This window comes from Eleutherodactylus coqui, chromosome 10 (assembly GCF_035609145.1).
Source record: "Eleutherodactylus coqui strain aEleCoq1 chromosome 10, aEleCoq1.hap1, whole genome shotgun sequence".
Taxonomy (NCBI): domain Eukaryota; kingdom Metazoa; phylum Chordata; class Amphibia; order Anura; family Eleutherodactylidae; genus Eleutherodactylus; species Eleutherodactylus coqui.
Window position 1 is genome coordinate 120595436 of NC_089846.1, and position 17912 is coordinate 120613347.

At 41.9% G+C, this 17912-nt stretch overlaps 1 protein-coding gene across 2 annotated transcripts in view; it reads right to left on the reverse strand.

Annotated features, from left to right (window-relative positions):
- AFF2 (ALF transcription elongation factor 2) overlaps window positions 1–17912 on the reverse strand; it is a 520583-nt gene that overhangs the window by 346584 nt on the left and 156087 nt on the right. For both annotated transcript variants that reach the window (XM_066581793.1, XM_066581792.1), the window contains exons 2-3: window positions 11206–11326; window positions 3819–4703 (exon numbers count right to left, since the gene is read on the reverse strand). In XM_066581793.1, the coding sequence (XP_066437890.1) occupies window positions 3819–4703; window positions 11206–11326 (1006 nt within the window). The remainder of the gene's footprint in view (window positions 1–3818; window positions 4704–11205; window positions 11327–17912) is intronic.

A 17912-nucleotide genomic window follows, 5' to 3' on the forward strand; every position in this document is an offset into this window, starting at 1 on the left:
CAGGGACCTGTCTGACTAAGTATCATGGTAACAAAGGTTATAATAGAATGAACATGAGGATAGGTCATCAATAGTAAAAGTCATGGAATACCCCTTTACCTACATTTTAACAGGGAAAAGTATGGGCAGCTCTAATTTCACACATATACAGATTCATATAAAGATATAATTTTTTCATATATTTAGCAAAAATTGGTACAATCCATTAGATAAAGTATATCAGAGGTTTTCTTCCCTAGAGAAAGCTCCATTACCAGCAGAAGATCAGCTGTGAGACGAGGAGGACGCCGCGCCGCCGGAGACCATCAGGACGCGTGGTCCAGGTGAGTATTAATTTTTTTTATTTGTGGGGCACCTAAACTAAAGGTCCTATTTTCAGGGGAGGTCTTATATTTCAAGCCTCCCCTGAAAACCCGATATGTCTTACTAATGGGGGTAGGACCTATTTTTGGGGAAATAGGTATATGGAGGCACCATAAAATGTCACATATGAGACTCTGTCCCATAGCGGCTATGTGTGCTGCCAATAAGTCTAACCTGTGCATGAGGTTTAATGTGTCCAATTCACATCCGAATGTGAACCTCTACTAAGTACCTTACCTTCAGGTCAACCCTTACATAGTTTTCTAAATATTCCATTGGGTTTATTTGCAATTACTAAAATGACTAACCATTTAACTAGAGCCCATTTTTCAAGACAACGTGACCCGTCATTTACCATCACGAAAGCAATGAGAATGTCTCCACACGCTAAAGCAGACAGCAAAGCTGATGTAGCACTATGAAGAATATTTCATAACATTGCAAACGTACGTGAATTTACTGTTTTCTGCTAAAAGCTTATTATGAGCTGTACAAATACATCACCATAACGGAGCCCATAAACATCCTACAAGGGGATACAGGCATTAAAAATGCACATTACATCCAGCAAGTCCATCTGACAGTAGCCTTTACTGTTTACTTGATGGGAATAACAAGAAATCACAGTTTTCATAAAACTCTTCAGAAGTTATTTCAAGTGTTACTGCAAAACACATCAGTCTTTGTTGCACTCTGGAATGCTAATAAATACATGGAGTTTTAAAACAGACCAACACATTATTTATGCCGTATTACTGCAGAAGAAGGAAAATCTGATCTAGGCTGAAAAAGCCCGGTACATTCCTCATAGTTTATTGTGAAGGTAAATAGACTTCTTGAGAGTTGGAAAATATATTTGTGAACAAGATTTGGTTACATTTTAGTGACTGTAGCACTTTGTAGTTTATTACGTTTGTATGTTTGTACAATAACAATTTTGTACATTTCTCTTTTGGCATATCTGGATTATTAATGGTACTAATAGAAATCTTAACTTGACACAACACATTAAATACACATTATAAGCAAACTTTAATTTCACTTTTTCAATGGCCTCCGATGTGTTAAATGTCAATTTAAAGTTTACTAAAAATATGCATATTGGGTGTCAAGATAATGTTTGCTAGTTGTGTACCATTCTATAAATTTCCTTTCATTGGGGACCTAACTGCCGTGACCCCCTCCTCCCTTTCCATGCTAGGTAAGAGTTTCCTCGTGGCATGATTTAAATGGGCTTGGTCCACATAAATCACCACTACTATAGTCTGTAAGCAAGGAAATAGTTATGTTGGTACATATACTGATAGCATATTATTAGGGCATGTCATCAATGTTTTGACTGGTAGGGATTTGATGGCCTAAACTTAAACATGCACTTGTCAACTCAGCTTGATTTGTTTTGGAGGCCTCTTCGTCAATCATTGACAATGGGTTGACATTGAGACCTCCTGTTAGGGTTCTGATTAGAGATAAGCAAGCATAGTCGCTAAGGGCAATTGTTTGAGCGAGCATTGCCCTTAGCGAGTTCCTGCCCGCTCGAGAGAAAAGGTTCGGCTGCCGGCGCGGGTGAAAGGTGAGTTGCGGCAGTGAACAGGGGGAGCGGGGGTTGGAGAGAGGGAGAGAGAGCTCTCCCCTCCGTTCCTCCCCGCTCTCCCCCGCCGCCGGCAGCCGAACCTTTTCTCTCGAGCAGGCACATACTCGCTAAGGGCAATGCTCGCTCAACCAATTGCCCTTAGCGAGTATGCTTGCTCATCACTAGTTCTGATGATTACACTCCCACCAAGCATTGAAGGCATATTCTAGTGATATTTAATCAATTTCACTAGTGAGCCAACCTCTTAAGTAGTGTTCTTTTGTCCAGATTTTGGTAGCAGTGATGATGTGGACCAAACTATTTGGGCAATACCATTAGATATGAAGAATCAACTGCCTAAGGATGGCTTTACATAGGACGACTGTTTGGTGTAGAAGCACCAGACAATTGTCCCATTGACTTATCACTCCTGTGCATTCATACATGACTGCCTATTTACACCTAGCAAGAACTTGCTCACAACTTGCTTGGTTTCAGAGAGCTAAAACAATGCAACTTGAGACTAAAGAGTGATTTCTAGCTCAATATTCTGTTGCATCTCATTTGAGCAAATTTTCAGCCTAAAGGTTTGTCATGTAAAGCTACCCTTATATAATCTGTCCATAATGTTCTGTGTAAGTTAGTACAATGTGAAAAAGAACTTCTTCTTACTGTAGATCTCAGACATAATTAATTAAGCTACTTAGATCAGGTAGCCTTAGGCTCCTTTTACAAGGGATGCCTGTTGGGCACCTAAATGCCCAACAGTCGTCCCAATGATTATTGATCCTCTGCTTTCACACGGGAATGAAACTGTTCATTGAATGAAGGCAGAATACACTGGATATGTCTTCCGGCTGCCCACCTTTATTTGGAGTAAGCAGGCAGACGTTCATACAAGGGCTGATTATCGTTTGGTTTTTATGCCTCCCTAAACTCAATAATGAATGATAAGCAAATTAATTATCGTTCATCGTTCCGTTACTGACAGCATTTACGATTAGCGTTCAGTTTCGCACAATCCAATGAAAACCGATGATTAATCCATCAGTTCCATCTACAAGGCCTCTAAGGCCATCTTACACATGAACTTTTTACCGCGATTACCACGGCATTCATAACGCTGCGGTAATTGCGGTTCAATGCTCCCATTGAGTTCAATGGGGCCTTGCAGACCAGTTTTCTAACACCACAATTTTTGAGCGCCGTCTGCTTTATTTTGGGCATTTTTACGCTTTTTAAACATACCTCAATAATGTGGTGCGTTAAAAAGCGCTGTCCAAGACGCCAGTAAGAAACAAAGGGTTGCTTTTTTTCCACCTATACAGCTTGTTATAACTATTGAGTCCCATTCGCTTTGACGAGGCTTGCCAGCAATAGCAGATACAACCCATAGTCAAGATTGACATTGTTTCTGAACTAACAGTAACCCATTTTCCTATTCTCATACAAGCCCATTTAAGTTCAGATGAAGAAACTATAATTTCATGTTGGGTCTGCCTGGCTTGGATAGGATTTTAAAATTCAATAACTTATACTCTCTGTGCCAGTTTAACTGTCTTGATGCCAACTTTACTATTAGCATTGTGTCCTAGAATTCTTAACTAAAACATTGAGCCAATTCTTGGCTATCTATCAACTTGAAAATATGTATTGTGCAATTATTTACATGTAAGTTGCAAAAATGACCCGTACTTTAAAGAAATGATGATGTTCTATGGTTATTTGTACTCATAATTTGTTTCATTTTTTTATGTTTTTTTTAATGTTGTATATGGGTCACGTTTTAACAATAATCACATCATAGCACAGAATAAAGTACTGGACACAAAACCAAAATCTTCTCAATGCTAAATTATATGTGATAAGGATCAGGACTTACTTCATTTGTTTGTGGGATACTAAGCTTTGGCAACTTGTTCTTGCTGACGGGTACGTTGACCTTTCCATCCAATATTGCTCCAAATGGCTGACTGTTATATCCATCCTCAATTTCTGTTGGTGGCTTTAATTCAGGGGAGTCGTTGGGTACTTGGTCCTGACCATCCATTGGTCTCACATATGCAGTAGGCTTTTGTTGAAGCATATTTGTCTTGCTGTGAAGTCCCGGAGGAAAGTTTTGAGAGGAAAGGCCATTGCCTGCCAGTAATAGTGATGTAGACGGGAGGGGAGATACAGAGCCATGCACAGAAAATTCTAACTCAACCGGTGACTTTGAATGATTATTTTCTTTATAAGAGTGTTCTCCGCTTAAAGTCTTTGAGTGATTATGCCTTCTTGAGTGAGAAGAAGAAGTTGCAGGAGCTGGTTCATCAACGCTCAAAGTTTTATGCTGGTCATTTTGGCAGTTGTACAAGTCTTCATATCTTATCTGTGACAGATCATGTGAAGAACTGTGTTTGGAACGGGTTGGTTGACTATTGGCTTGACTAGACTGACTACAAGTGGGATTATGCCCACTAGGGGGCCAGTCTGTTCTTGATTTCCTAGTTCCTTCATGCACAAGAGTAGAAATTGGTCCCAGGCTTGAAGGTGGAGGCATTGAGGAGGAGGAATGGCTGCTACTTTGGTGGCACTGTGCCACCCTATTTCTTTGCTCTGGGAAAAAGCTCTGCTCAGTCTTTTCAACTGGTGTTTGAGGAACAGCGTTCTTGGGAATTCCTACAAGATGACTCTGATTGGAGTGATTGGTTAACAAATCTTTCATTTCATCATAGTTTCCCAATGTGTTCTGTAGACGATTTGCAAGAGCATCTCCTTTACTTGTCTGTGTTTGAAAAAGAAGAAAGTTAGTTATTCTGCAATTGTAAGATTTTGGTAGATGTATTTTCAGGTTTCAATGATCCTTATTTATAACACCCTCATAGATCCAACAGAATTGAGATTACATGGGAAATACAGTCAAACAAATGCATATCATTCTGTTTTTATACATCATTATCTGTAAAGCGGCACAGGAAATTACCCATATATAGCGAAAACCCAATAAATCAAGCATATATAATTGTGTGAATCCACGTAATCATATTTTGCTTCTGATTGAATATATTTGCGTCACCTAATAAATGCAGAGGGAAATGGAACAATCCAAAACTTTGGCTACATTCACAGTCACATTTAATGCCTTCTTCAGGGTTAGCTGGGGTTTTGCCACTATTTGGTAACAAGAACCTGCTGTTCTTGCTATCAGAATGGTAAAGACCTCAAAAGAACCCTAACATATCTTTTACTACAAATGCATTCTTTTGGAGGACACAAAATTTGGGAGAAAAGCATTACACTTTGGCATTGTCGACTTGATAATATATCCTCAGTAGAGATGAGCGAACGTGCTCGTTTAGAGCAATTACTCGATCAAGCATCACTTTTTTCGAGTAACTGCCTAATCGGGCGAAAAGATTTAGGGGGCGCCGGGGGTGAGCGGGGGGTTGTGGTGGGGAGTGGGGGGGGAAGAGAGAGCTTGCCCCTGTTCCCCCCTGCTATCCCCCGCTCCACCCCGGCGCCCCCTGCCCCCCCGGCGCCCCCTGAATCTTTTCGCCCGAGTAGGCAGTTACTCGAAAAAAGCGATGCTTGATCGAGTAATTGTCCTAAACGAGCATGTTCGCTCATCTCTAATCCTCAGTTAATAAAGATAAGCAAATAAAGCAAGATAGCTGAAATCTTCTGCATTACCACCTATCTTTTAAAAGTTTTGTGTTAACTTAAAGAGAGTCTGTCAGCAACTTTTAGCCCTATAAGCTTCCTTTATGGGTTGAAAGTAGGAGACCCGCTGAGATTGGGGATGTAAGTGTTATACTCACCTTCCCCATCCTTGTCTCATTGCATTGAGCAGCACTTCTAAGTAGTCTGCCTGTTCTAATTTTATAATAGGCGGCCTACCTATCAATGTCGTTTAGTGCATTTAACGGCCGCTTTGATCACTCACAACGGGGGCACAACGGGGAGGGTAAGTATAAAACTTACATCAGCGGGTCTCCAACTTTCATCCCATAAACTTAAACAAGTAGCTGACATCGTCTCTTTAAAGTACATCTACACAGGAAAACTGTTAGGCGCATAGGCTCTCAACAGATGTCTCCACAACTATTGCCCCTGTGCCTTCACACAGGAGTGATAGTCATTCAGTGAATGGAGACGGAGCATGCCAGAGATCTCTTCCGGCTGCCCTTCTCCATTCACAATGAACAGGCAGTCATTCAAAGACTGAACAACTCCTGTTTACACTGAGCGCTAATCGCTTTGTTTCAGCTCAAAGCGTCTACTGGGGGTGCATTAAAAGAGGTATAGGGGCGAGGGATGAGAACATTATCCTTCTATTATATAAGGCACTTGTCAGGCCTCACATGGAATACTGCGCACATTTCTGGTCACCGGTGTTCAGGAAAGATGTTACAGTACTGCAGGGGGTTCAAAGAAGAGCAACTAAACTAATACATGAAATGACGGGACTGGAATACCCAGAGAGGCTATCCAAATTAGGATTATTTACTCTAGAAAAAAGAAGGCTAAGGGGCGATCAAATAACCATGTATAAACACATGAGGGGACAATACAAGGATCTCTCCCATGATCTGTTTATGCCCAGGACTGCGACGGTAACGAGAGTGCATCCTTTATGTTTAGAGGAAAGCAGGTTTCATCACCAACATAGAAATGGGGTTCTTTACGGTAAGAGCAGTTAGACTGTGGAACTCTCTGCCTGAGGAAGTGGTGATGGCAAAATTGATAGAGGAGTTTAAAAGAGGACTTGATGTCTTTCTGGAGAGGAAGGATATTATAGGTTATAAATCTTAGGTTAATTGTTAATCGGGTATATAGGCAGGTAGGAACTATTAGGGGTTGATCCAGGGAATAGTCTGATTGCCATTAGGGAGTCGGGAAGGAATTTTTTCCCCAAAAGGGCTAATTGGCTTCTGCCCTTGGGGTTTTTTGCCTTCCTCTGGATCAACAACACAGAAGGATAGACAGGCTGGACTAGATGGACATTGTCTTCATTTGGCCTTACAAACTATGTTACTATGTTACTGAGTGATTTCTTACTTAGTGCCTTCTTGGTGGCTCTGAGTACACGGGACGTCTATTGACGAAAATTGCTGTTTCACTAATTTTTCGAGCAATAATTGCCCATGTAAAGGTACCTTTATGTAGGAGAAAGCTTTTCTAGCCATGTGAAGTAATCCAACTCTATTCAAAAATACCATATTAGTTTAACTTTTTATTATCTTTGCTGTTTTTTTTTTTAATCAAAGGCAGGAAGGTGACGGCTCCTTTTTACTACAGTGCGCATTATTACAACAATCTTTTCATTAATCAAAGCCTAGACTTGCCAAGTAAACCAGAGTTGGTTTAATTACAAGCTCATTGGCTCATAGTTGCGATTGTACTTCCATGCAATTATATACTCTCTGTGGATCTCCCCAACATAAAAAGAGAGCAGCATATTTACAACTTACAGTTTAGAGAACAAGGGCAAGAAATCATTGTTACTTACTAACAGTCCCTAGGTTTTGTCATTTTTAGTGGCAGAAATTACATTTAGCTAAGCCAAGAATAAGCTCTTTGTTTATAAGCTGTCTCCTTCAACAGAGTTGCACAATGTACCATTTGGGAAACCGCCAAACATAGGCTCTCTCTATTCAACCTCCACACTGAAAACAAGAGGATACTATTGTGCTGGGAACATAGCAAGAGGACTTATGATGCACTTTTTAAACACTTGCTTATTTGTTCTGTTCCCTCGAACACAGTTTAACTCATTATCACAAAGAAAAACAACCATCAATAGAGACTCAAGCTGGTTAGCTCTATGCTAAGAGTTATGGTGAGTAAATATTTCAAGTGCACTTTTTGTAGTAGCTTACTGTATTGCAAATGATGTTGGCTATGGAAATAGTATGCTTTGTTTATCACAATATAGGTACCTAATGCACTGCTATAAAAACCTGTATCGGTATTCTTTAAACATGATATACAAGTTCTAACAGAGCCACATGGGGTAATAGTATGGCAGGGAGCCAAGGCACAGCAAAACCCAGTGCAAACTAATTCCATTGCATTAAAGCCATGGGAAAAAAAAATTGCATGCAACTTTGAAAAGGTGCAAAAATAGTGCTGGTCACTGCACATCTTTACCACCCAATCCTGATTAGCGCTAGCTTGAGGACTGTCCGCTGTTTTGGCCCAGTCCAAATACTAACTAAGGCCTCGTGGACACGAGCGTGCATGTGCATGCACGTATGTGCGCACAAGTCCGCGTGGCTACGGACATGCCAAACATGTGTGAACAAGGCTCCATGCATCATTGCCTTTAATTGGACCACCGCTGCTGCCGGCGGCTAAATTGAATGCAATGGGCTGCCGGAAATCCCTGCAGTGATTTTCGGGGAAGGGCTTTAAATATAAGTCGTTCCCTGAAAATCACCCCAAGCTGGTGTAAAAAATAAAAAAAATATATATTTACCTCTCCGCTGCTGTCGGGGCTCAGTCGCGGCTAGCCACTTGGTCTTCCTGCACTGCTATGAATTCAATGAATAGCCGAGTGCTGCCTGTGATTGGCTGAGTGCTGTGACCAATCACAAGCACCACTCAGCTGTTATCCAATAAATGGCTGAGCGTTGCCTGTGATTGGTCAAGCACTCAGCCAATAAGATACAGCCCTTTCAGCAGGAAGCGGTTTTAAATCCTTGCTTGCTGAAAGAACTTCACTACACTGCCGGGAGACCAAGTAGCTAGACGTGCCTTAGCCCTGACAGCGGCGGAGAGGTGAGTATGTATTTCTTTTATTTTTTACATCAGCTATAGGTGATTTTCAGGGAAGGGCTTATATTTAAAGCCCTTCCCCAAAAATCCCTGCAGGGGTTGCTGGCAGCCTATTGCTTTTATAATAGGGTCACCGGCAGCAGTGGTGGCCCCATTGAAGGCAATAGTGCACGGAGCTTTGTTCACGCGTGTTTTGGCACATCCCATTGAAAAGCAATGGCAGAACATCCCGATCCTCTACCACAGCTGTCACAGTGTTCAGTGATGAAGGGACTCCCAACGTGAAATGTTGACGTGGAGCATGGACCTATCTTTTGCAGATACGTACGTTTGCACGCCTGTATAACACGGACATGTGGACACATCATAGGAAACCAATGGTTCTAATAGACGCACAGTTTTGTGTGTGCGTATATGCGTGCGTAAACACCCTCGTCTGAATGAGGCCTTAAAGGGCATAGTCACCTTCAAATGAAATTTTACAATTAAAGGGGTTGTCCCGCGCCGAAACAGGTTTTTTTTTTTTTTTCAATAGGCCCCCCGGTCGGCGCGAGACAAACCCAATGCATGTGTTAAAAAAAAAAACGTTTAGTACTTACCCGAATCCCCGCGCTGCGGCGACTTCTTCCTTACCTTACTAAGATGGCCGCCGGGATCTTCACCCACGATGCACCGCGGGTCTTCTCCCATGGTGCACCGTGGGCTCTGTGCAGTCCATTGCCTCCTGATTGGCTGGAATCGGCACACGTGACGGGGCGGAGCTACGAGGACCAGCTCTCCGGCACGAGCGGCCCCATTCACCAGGGAGAAGACCGGACTGCGCAAGCGCGTCTAATTGGGCGATTAGACGCTGAAATTAGACGGCACCATGGCGACGGGGATGCTAGCAATGGAACAGGTAAGTGAATAACTTCTGTATGGCTCATAATTAATGCACGATGTACATTATAAAGTGCATTAATTTGGCCATACAGAAGTGCTGAACCCCACTTGCTTTCGCGGGACAACCCCTTTAACATTAAAAATTAGAGTAAGCCTGCAAACTCAATGCAAAGATTGTGTATATAGTTGTATTAGAACTGGGTTCAATCTATAGTACAGCTACAAAGTGAATTTGCAATTCTACAGACTTCAGAGCTGAAATCTATTAATGTTTCTAATACAGGTGATAGCTGTTGTTACCATAATGCTTGATCTTTTAGGGTACAGGCGCACATAACGGTGGCTGCATGTAGCTGGAAACAATGTCGACCTGTGACTGGCATGGTTTGTCACTGTGGGCGTGCAGTGAACAAGCATTGAGGAACCCTGTTTTTGGAATTAGTCGGGGTCTCAGCAGTGAGACCCCTAATGATCAGACATTTATTACCTATCCTATGGTAACAAAAAACACTGGGTTTTGTAGCATTTTTCCTGACCTTAGATGTATTTTTTAGGTCTTTTTTTCAGGTATTTTCCCATAGGCTTCTCAATAAATAAATAAAAAACCTGAAAAAATGCATGTGCATATAATAAAAAACACCAAAAATAATTTATCGAAAATGTACAAAAACTTCTTTGTGCAGGAAGTCTTAGGCTACAATCACAGCGGTGAGCGTGATATTGGGCTGAGAATCCCAGCCTGATATCATGCCTGTCAACATGCGTTTTACCCGCGGTTGCGAGGCAATTTTCATACAAAAATGCCTCGCATCACTTCTCAGAACTACCGATCCTGCGGCACTTGTGTCACACGCGTCGGAGGATCGGCAAGTGTTTCCCATTGATTTGTGTTTGACTTTCCCATTGAAAACAATGGGTGATGCATTCTGAGGGATGCGAAAAAATAGGACATACAGCGACTTTTTATCTCCCAGCATTCCTGTGAGGGAAAACAAATCGCTCATGTGTATGACTCTGCTCAAAAGAATGGAGTTCATATTTGCGCGAGCTTTGTGCATCTCGCAACACACAGAACTTGTGCAAGATTCGCGCTCGTGTGAATGTAGCTTCAAACTGATACTTCTTCCTATTCTCTGAGATGACATACAGAACTCCTGCCAGCATACTCATCCTGCTTCTTACATACAGGGGTGTAACTATAGAGGGTGCAGGGGATGCGGTTGCACCCGGGCCCAGGAGCCTTAGGGGGCCCATAAGGCCTCTCTTCTCCATATAGGGAACCCAGTACTATGAGTAAAGCATTATAGTTGGGGGCCTGTTACAGGTTTTGCATTGGGGCCCGGGAGCTTCAAGTTATGTCTCTGTGCAGCATAGTTTAGGTATGGGTACGGGTACAGATACAGATAGAGGGGGGGGGCCCCAGCTCACTTTTTGCATCAGGGCCCCTGAGCCTTTACTTACGCCCCGGCTTACATACATTTTATCATGTATGTGTTTCTGCTAGCCCCATGAAGTCAGGCGTATGAGGTTAGATAGACTAATACAAAAGGTGCAATTTATGCATAATATCAATGACAAGAAATTATTGAAATAATAAGAATTCTTCCAATTCGATCATTTGGGCTTACCTTGTATGGCTCCCCGAACAGATTAAATCCAGTGGCAAAAAGGTCTTCGTCCTGCTGGACTTCTTGATTTCTTCGTTCCCATTCTTTTCTCTTGAGGGCATTTCGGTCTTGTTCATAGTGACTGGGAAAGACAAGAGAAGAAAGATGAAGCAGATCATTTGTAAGATGTCACTCATGCTGTTTGCCCGGACACAGCTCTGTCAACCCTCATTATACTAGCAGATTACATTTACTCTTGCACTGCCCATGCTTGACCCAATGTTTGTTAACAGTCAAATGAGATGATGCATTCATAGTAGAGAAGCATTCTAGTTCCTGTTTTCAAGCTATAAAATGTGGCGGTCGAGGAAATAAGCCGGTGTAGATGGGGAAAGAATAATCAGGACAATTACTAAATGCTACAATGAGTTCTCTACTCTGCTCCACCCACAGCTACTTACGCATTGTTCCACTGCTCTCGGGCTTCTTCTTCACACTTGCTTACTCCATACAGAAATGACTGACTGCCATTAGAATAATCTATCGGCCTCTCACAAGCGCTGATTCTGACCGTCACACAAGTATTGTCTGTCACTCATACACAACTTGCCAATCACACAGTAATAGATACAAAAGTTGTTTACATTGAAAAAAATGATACAACCCTCAAATAGCAATGGCTGCAGAAGCTCCTTCCACTTAAGAGCTCAGACAGACGAACGTATGCATAAATATGCTCACAGCAATGCAACCTATTTGCACATGAATAAGGTTTGAACAGGGCAATAATTAGGCTGTTGAGCGCATGTCTGTGCATAGTGCTGTAATTTTTGAGCTCACAATGTCAGTTCACACGCATCCTTGATCCTCGCCTTCCATGGACTTGAATGGCTATTAAAGGCTAATAAGGACCAGCTGTGTTCTTTTTCCTGTGTTTTGTGCTGTGTCACACCCCTGCCCTTGCTTTTTTTGAATCAGCCATAGACTTCTATGGCAGCTTAGTTGCGTAAAATGCAGCCTTATATTTACAGATATAACAAATATGCTAGAGGTTTATATGCTCATTCAGTAAAGATGCAGGGACATGTATGGGGGAATTGGGGATACAGTAGCTGTAGGCTATAGCCACCCTAATGTCTTGAAGTCCCCTCCCTCCAGTTCTCACCCCACTTATCTCTAGTCACCTCATCTGGACTACTAGATGCATATTTGTATGAAGAAGCAACATGGTTGTTCTAGAAGATTTGTGTCTTTGTACAATATATATCATAGCCTTACGGTCTGATATATATATATATATATATATATATATATATATATGTACACAATGTACACATTACACGCACTCATCAAGCATATCTCCCTTTTTGCGGGGAAACAATAGACCTAACCGCAAGGGTTACAGAATCCGGATTTAGAGATGTCATTAATTCAGTAAGACAATATTCTTCCAGACAGTCCAGACCGCCATGTCACTTATCCCCGTCTCACCGTGTTCCCAGGACCTGACAGACCGTACTTATACTTCACGTTTGACAAGCAGAGAGACACACGTAGGCACTACGCCTCAGCCATATCTTCACGTGTGCTAGGGGATATTGTGTATAATATACTGTAAGATCATGTTATATGCATACCAATGCAGAGGGCCTGAATTTGTCACTAAGGGCCCTTTTAGAAAAGCCGATTCTCGTATCAGCGAGTGACGTCACCGCTAATTTATTCGCACTTGTGCAGCCATCATTGGCTCGTTCAAACGAGAATCATTCGGAATCGTTCTGTCCATGTATAGCGAATGAGAGGGACTGAACGATTCCAGAGGAGTGCGCAATTGCGCACATACGTTCGTCTGAAGCTGCCCTAACCTGAAGATAAGTGAACGAACCAACAATGATTTTCATGCTTGCATAAAATAAACAACGAAGGAAAAGCGAGCGATTCTCGTTCGTCATTCAGTCGATGGTTCGCATTTAGACCGAACGATTTTCATTCACTTTCGCTCGTTTGAATAATTTTTTTAAACCATAATTGTTCTGTTGAAGAGCACTCTGAGGGCTCATGCAGCCGGGGGGATCACTCCGCCCTGATTTAAATGGCTAATTAGCCTAATGCGGTGCCAGTGCTCGCGGGTATGCACCACGTTTAGCGAATACCTGTGCGAATCTGTGCACCTCCCATAGACCTCTATGGAAGTATTTGGTGCGCAACACACAAAAAGTTTTTTTGCGCCTGTGAAAACAACAATCGCAGAAAAAAGAAGAAAAAATGAACCCATTGAAGGGACTTGTTAGGAGACTTGCTAATTGTATAGTGCCAACTTATTCCGCAGCGCTTTCAGGTAATTTATTTATTACCCCCCACCAAGCTGGGTACTCATTTTACCGACCTCGAAAGGATGGAAAGCTGAGTCAACCTTGAGCCGGCTACTTGAACCAAGCCAGGATTGAACTCACAACCCTCAGGTCGTGAGCGAGAGCTTAGAATTTCATACTGCTGCCTTAATACTCTGCACCACACAAGGCCCCATAAGTTGTATTCTTTTGCGCTAAGGAAATTCTATCGCGTATAATCGCTGCGTTTCCTGTTTGTCCGTCGAAGCCCTCACAGAAATACAATATACCACGACTACACAAATAAGTATATTTTGATTTTCTAGATCTAGCTGAATTTGCCATTGACCTTTTTGGACGACCCTGTATTTGCGCATGGCCATGGCCGGCCAAGATGAGATAATGCCGTAAGTAGATCCGCCTATTATATCCCATTTCACGTCTGCATTTGACAGATGAAGTTCTAGTCCATGCGTTCTTCTCTACAGCTCCGTACAAGCAGCCCCCCGGGCCGTCCTGTCCCTTACATCACACTGTATTCACTTCATTGGTAATTTAATATTTCACTTTACTCTAAGGTGGCAAATACTTTGGCAGTAAAAGACTAAATAAACACTCCGTGAGCCAAAATGCTCTTTCGCTCTCTGTTTTCATCTTTTTTTTTTCTGTTCACGACACGTTTTTCCAAAGAACAGTTAATACTCATATCTTGAGTGATAATATATTTAATCTCCATAGAGCTCCACTGCTGCTGGAAGATAACCAGTGTGGAATACATGACTATTCCCTTCAAGCTCAGCATGGCGTGCTGCTGAAATCTTCACATGGAGAGATATAATGAGGAATGAACTGTTCATTGCCGAGTCTTTAACTGTGTAGAAAGTCACTGATTTCTGACTGAAACCACAATTACTAATTTGAAGCACCAGCTAATTAAAACCACAGCTATGTATTTAGCCTCTTGTTATACCTACTGCAGTTTATAATTATGAGGACCTCTTTATCTACTCAATTAAAGTTCTTATGATTCAGAAAACCTGTATTTGATCCTGTAAACGTACTGAGCGGAGGGAATTAATGTAATGTAACATTTAATGGCGGAGGTGCCGCGGAACCGCTAACTGCTTTGTATTGTGTGTTTACCTTACTCCCATGGCATCCTATAACTTCTAAGGCTATTGGAATCCTTTATAGGGACTACAAGGCGACCTTCACGCTGCAGAAAATACGCTCTAAGGGTTCTGTGGATGAGCGATTTTGCACGCTTTTGCGCACGCAAAATTGCTCGTGTATAATCCAAAGGGTTAAACCCATTGATTTCAATGGGTTTATTCACATTCTGTGTTTTTGCGCTTGATTTACGCCCGATTGAAAATCTATGCAACATGTACATTTTTGCTTGTGCAGAATCTACGCACCCAAGGAGTCTATGGCGGTGCACAAATGCTCACCCTTTCGCACTGAACTGATCTCTACAGATCAAAGCTCATCCTGTCTGCATTAAATTTCGCACTTTCACGCTCGCAAAAGGAAAATGCCGCATGCTCTATTTTAGTACGTATTTGTGCACCAAAGGTCTCATAGGAGTCTGTGAGAGGTGCGCAAATGCACACCGAAGACCCGCGTGATTGCATAATACGCTGCGCAATACACGTGAATGTCCTGGTCAACGCAAAAAGTACAGTAAAAAGCACAGATACATGCATGATAGCAAAAGTGTTGTGCTATCTCGTGCGTTTTGTGCATACGCTTGTGGAAAGCCGCCCTAAATCTGCAATGCCAAATCTATACCTAAATGGTGCAGTTTGGGCCAGAAATGCTGCAGGATTCAACCCTTATGTTAAAAAGGCTTATTTATTAGAGATGAGCGAGTATACTCGTTTCGAGTAATTACTCGATCGAGCACCGCGATTTTCAAGTACTTCCGTACTCGGGTGAAAAGATTGGGGGGGCGCCGGGGGGCGGGGGGAGGGGGGTAGCAGCGGGGAACAGGGGGGAGCCCTCTCTCTCTCCCTCTCCCCCCCACTCCCCGCTGCAACCCCCCACTCACCCACGGCGCCCCCCGAATCTCAGAAAAGTACGGAAGTACTCGAAAATCGCGGCGCTCGGGTGAAAGAGGGGCGTGGCCGAGTAGGATCGCTCATCTCTATTATTTATTCATTTACAGTTTAAATTTACGTGCTGCGAATTTAGAATCCACAGTGTTTTCCCAAATTGTTGTGGATTCGTTGCGGAAAATGTTCACACCTTATGAAGGGGATTTAGTAGGGATCTAGGGCAGGGTATTGTTTCTCCGTATGGAGAGCCCTTGCGAAATTCAGATGTGTCCTTTCTTATCTTTCTTCTTGGCTGAACAGATTTTAAGGCAGAATGGAACGAGATGACCAGCTTTGAAAGAAATCAGAAAAAAACTATTTGAAAATATTCTGGGAAGCCGAGTTAGACAGCGCAAACTAAGACAGAACGTCTTAAAATGTGCCAGACTTCTCCCAGCTGGGTGGTAAATCTGCTGAGTTTTAATGCTGTCTAGTCTAAATTATTACCACCTGCTAGTTGGCTTAATTTATGCCAAAAATTGCACCAAAATTATGGCACAAATCTGTTAGCAATTTAGGCAATGCCCTTTTTGAATAAGTCAGAGAAACTTTCTGAAAGTTTCTAAAATCACTTACAAAAATGTGGCACAAATAATGGAAGTCAATTTGCATCCGAAAACTCATATTTGGAATATTAAACATGACCCTCTGTCTATCCTATCCTATTTGTCTAAATGTAGCCATTCCATGGTAGTAATGTGAAGTCAAGCTCCTGTTGAGGGACTCTCCCACGAAAACAATGCATTACTTATCCTAAGGAAAGTTGTTGGAGATCCAACACCAGGGACCCTCCTCAATCATAAGGGGTCTCAAGTGTCCTTTCATGAATTGAGTATTGGTCATGCATATTCCATTTATCTCTATGGGATTGCCAAAGACAGTTGAGTGCTTGTAATGTCGATAGGCGAAATCTTCATGGGTCAACCCATCTAACAAAATTTGAAGACTGCTAATGGTGGACACATAGACCCCTGATACTTAGTCTATGCACACAAAAATTATATGTAGTTAGGTAGTGTCCCTCCTCACCCTTTTTTGCCACTTTGCTCTTTCCACTTTCTCAGTTTCTCTGTTCTTACCCTTACTGCCTATTCTCGCTCTCTCGTCTCCTCTGTTGTCTCCGTTGGTTATGGTTAATAAATACCCAGGAATGGCCTTGGGGCTGGGCTTTGGCTCTCATATTGGCAATTTGTTTTTCTCTTGCAGAACCGTTTTGTATATTTCTTGTACCTCTAATGTCATCGTATTGTACTCTGTGGCTTCTTGACATGAACTTGGCTCCACATTTGTGTTGCTGCTTCTCTGCTTTTAAATAAGGAATTTATATTAAAAAAATAATGTAAGGTTGTTTTCCTTGTTCTGAATATTTTCCATTGACTTGTTAAGAAATGCTTTTTCATTATTTGTCAAAAACTCATTTATCAGTCAAAAAAAAATGTTTTTCAACATCTCTATGACAATTACATGCAATTTCACAATTGGGTTAAAGCCTACTTTTTCCGCCTATTCTGTGCCGTCTTACTATGTATTTTTAGAATACACAAAAAGTAGACCCAATTTCCCCAAACAAAAGCCAGAGGCAGAAACATTCGTACTTTTTGAGATTGCTGTTCTGGTTAGTACTTCATCATCTGCCGATCCTCTGGTGCATTCATATGTTGTAGTAATATGTGAAACATGATTTCTAACATTTTACAAAAACAGCTAGAAGATTCATACTGAAGAACTTTATTTACTTCAGATGTCTTACAAATAAAGAAACATCAATAAAGCCAATTCTAGCCATTAAACGATGGAAGTTCCAGTAGCAGACATGTTCCCATGGCTGTCTCCATCAGCTAGTGTATTGAAACCAAACTATACAGAACTGAAATTCCCCAATGAAGGCTGATTATTGAATTTAATTATACAGCCGGTTACAAGTGGCACTTTGTCGCATGACTCTTGATAACACCCCTGGAGTACTTGTTCTCTGTCTCGGAGCATCTCCGCCAAAAAAATTAGCAAGTGATATTATTGTCACTTGTTAATTGTTTGTTTTCAAATGAAGTGTGCTATCATATTGTACATCTCTGGTATGCACACTATAATAGTAGTATCGAAAGGGAATCATCTAAAGTCATGCCCCAGGGAAGGGACATAGCCTACATGATAGGTGGATAGATAGACATATAAGATAGATAGATAGATAGATAGATAGATAGATAGATAGATAGATAGATAGATAGATAGATAGATAGATCGATCACCAGGGGTTCGCCTTTTTTGCGCAATTTTTTTTCCCGATTTTATGCCACTCTTA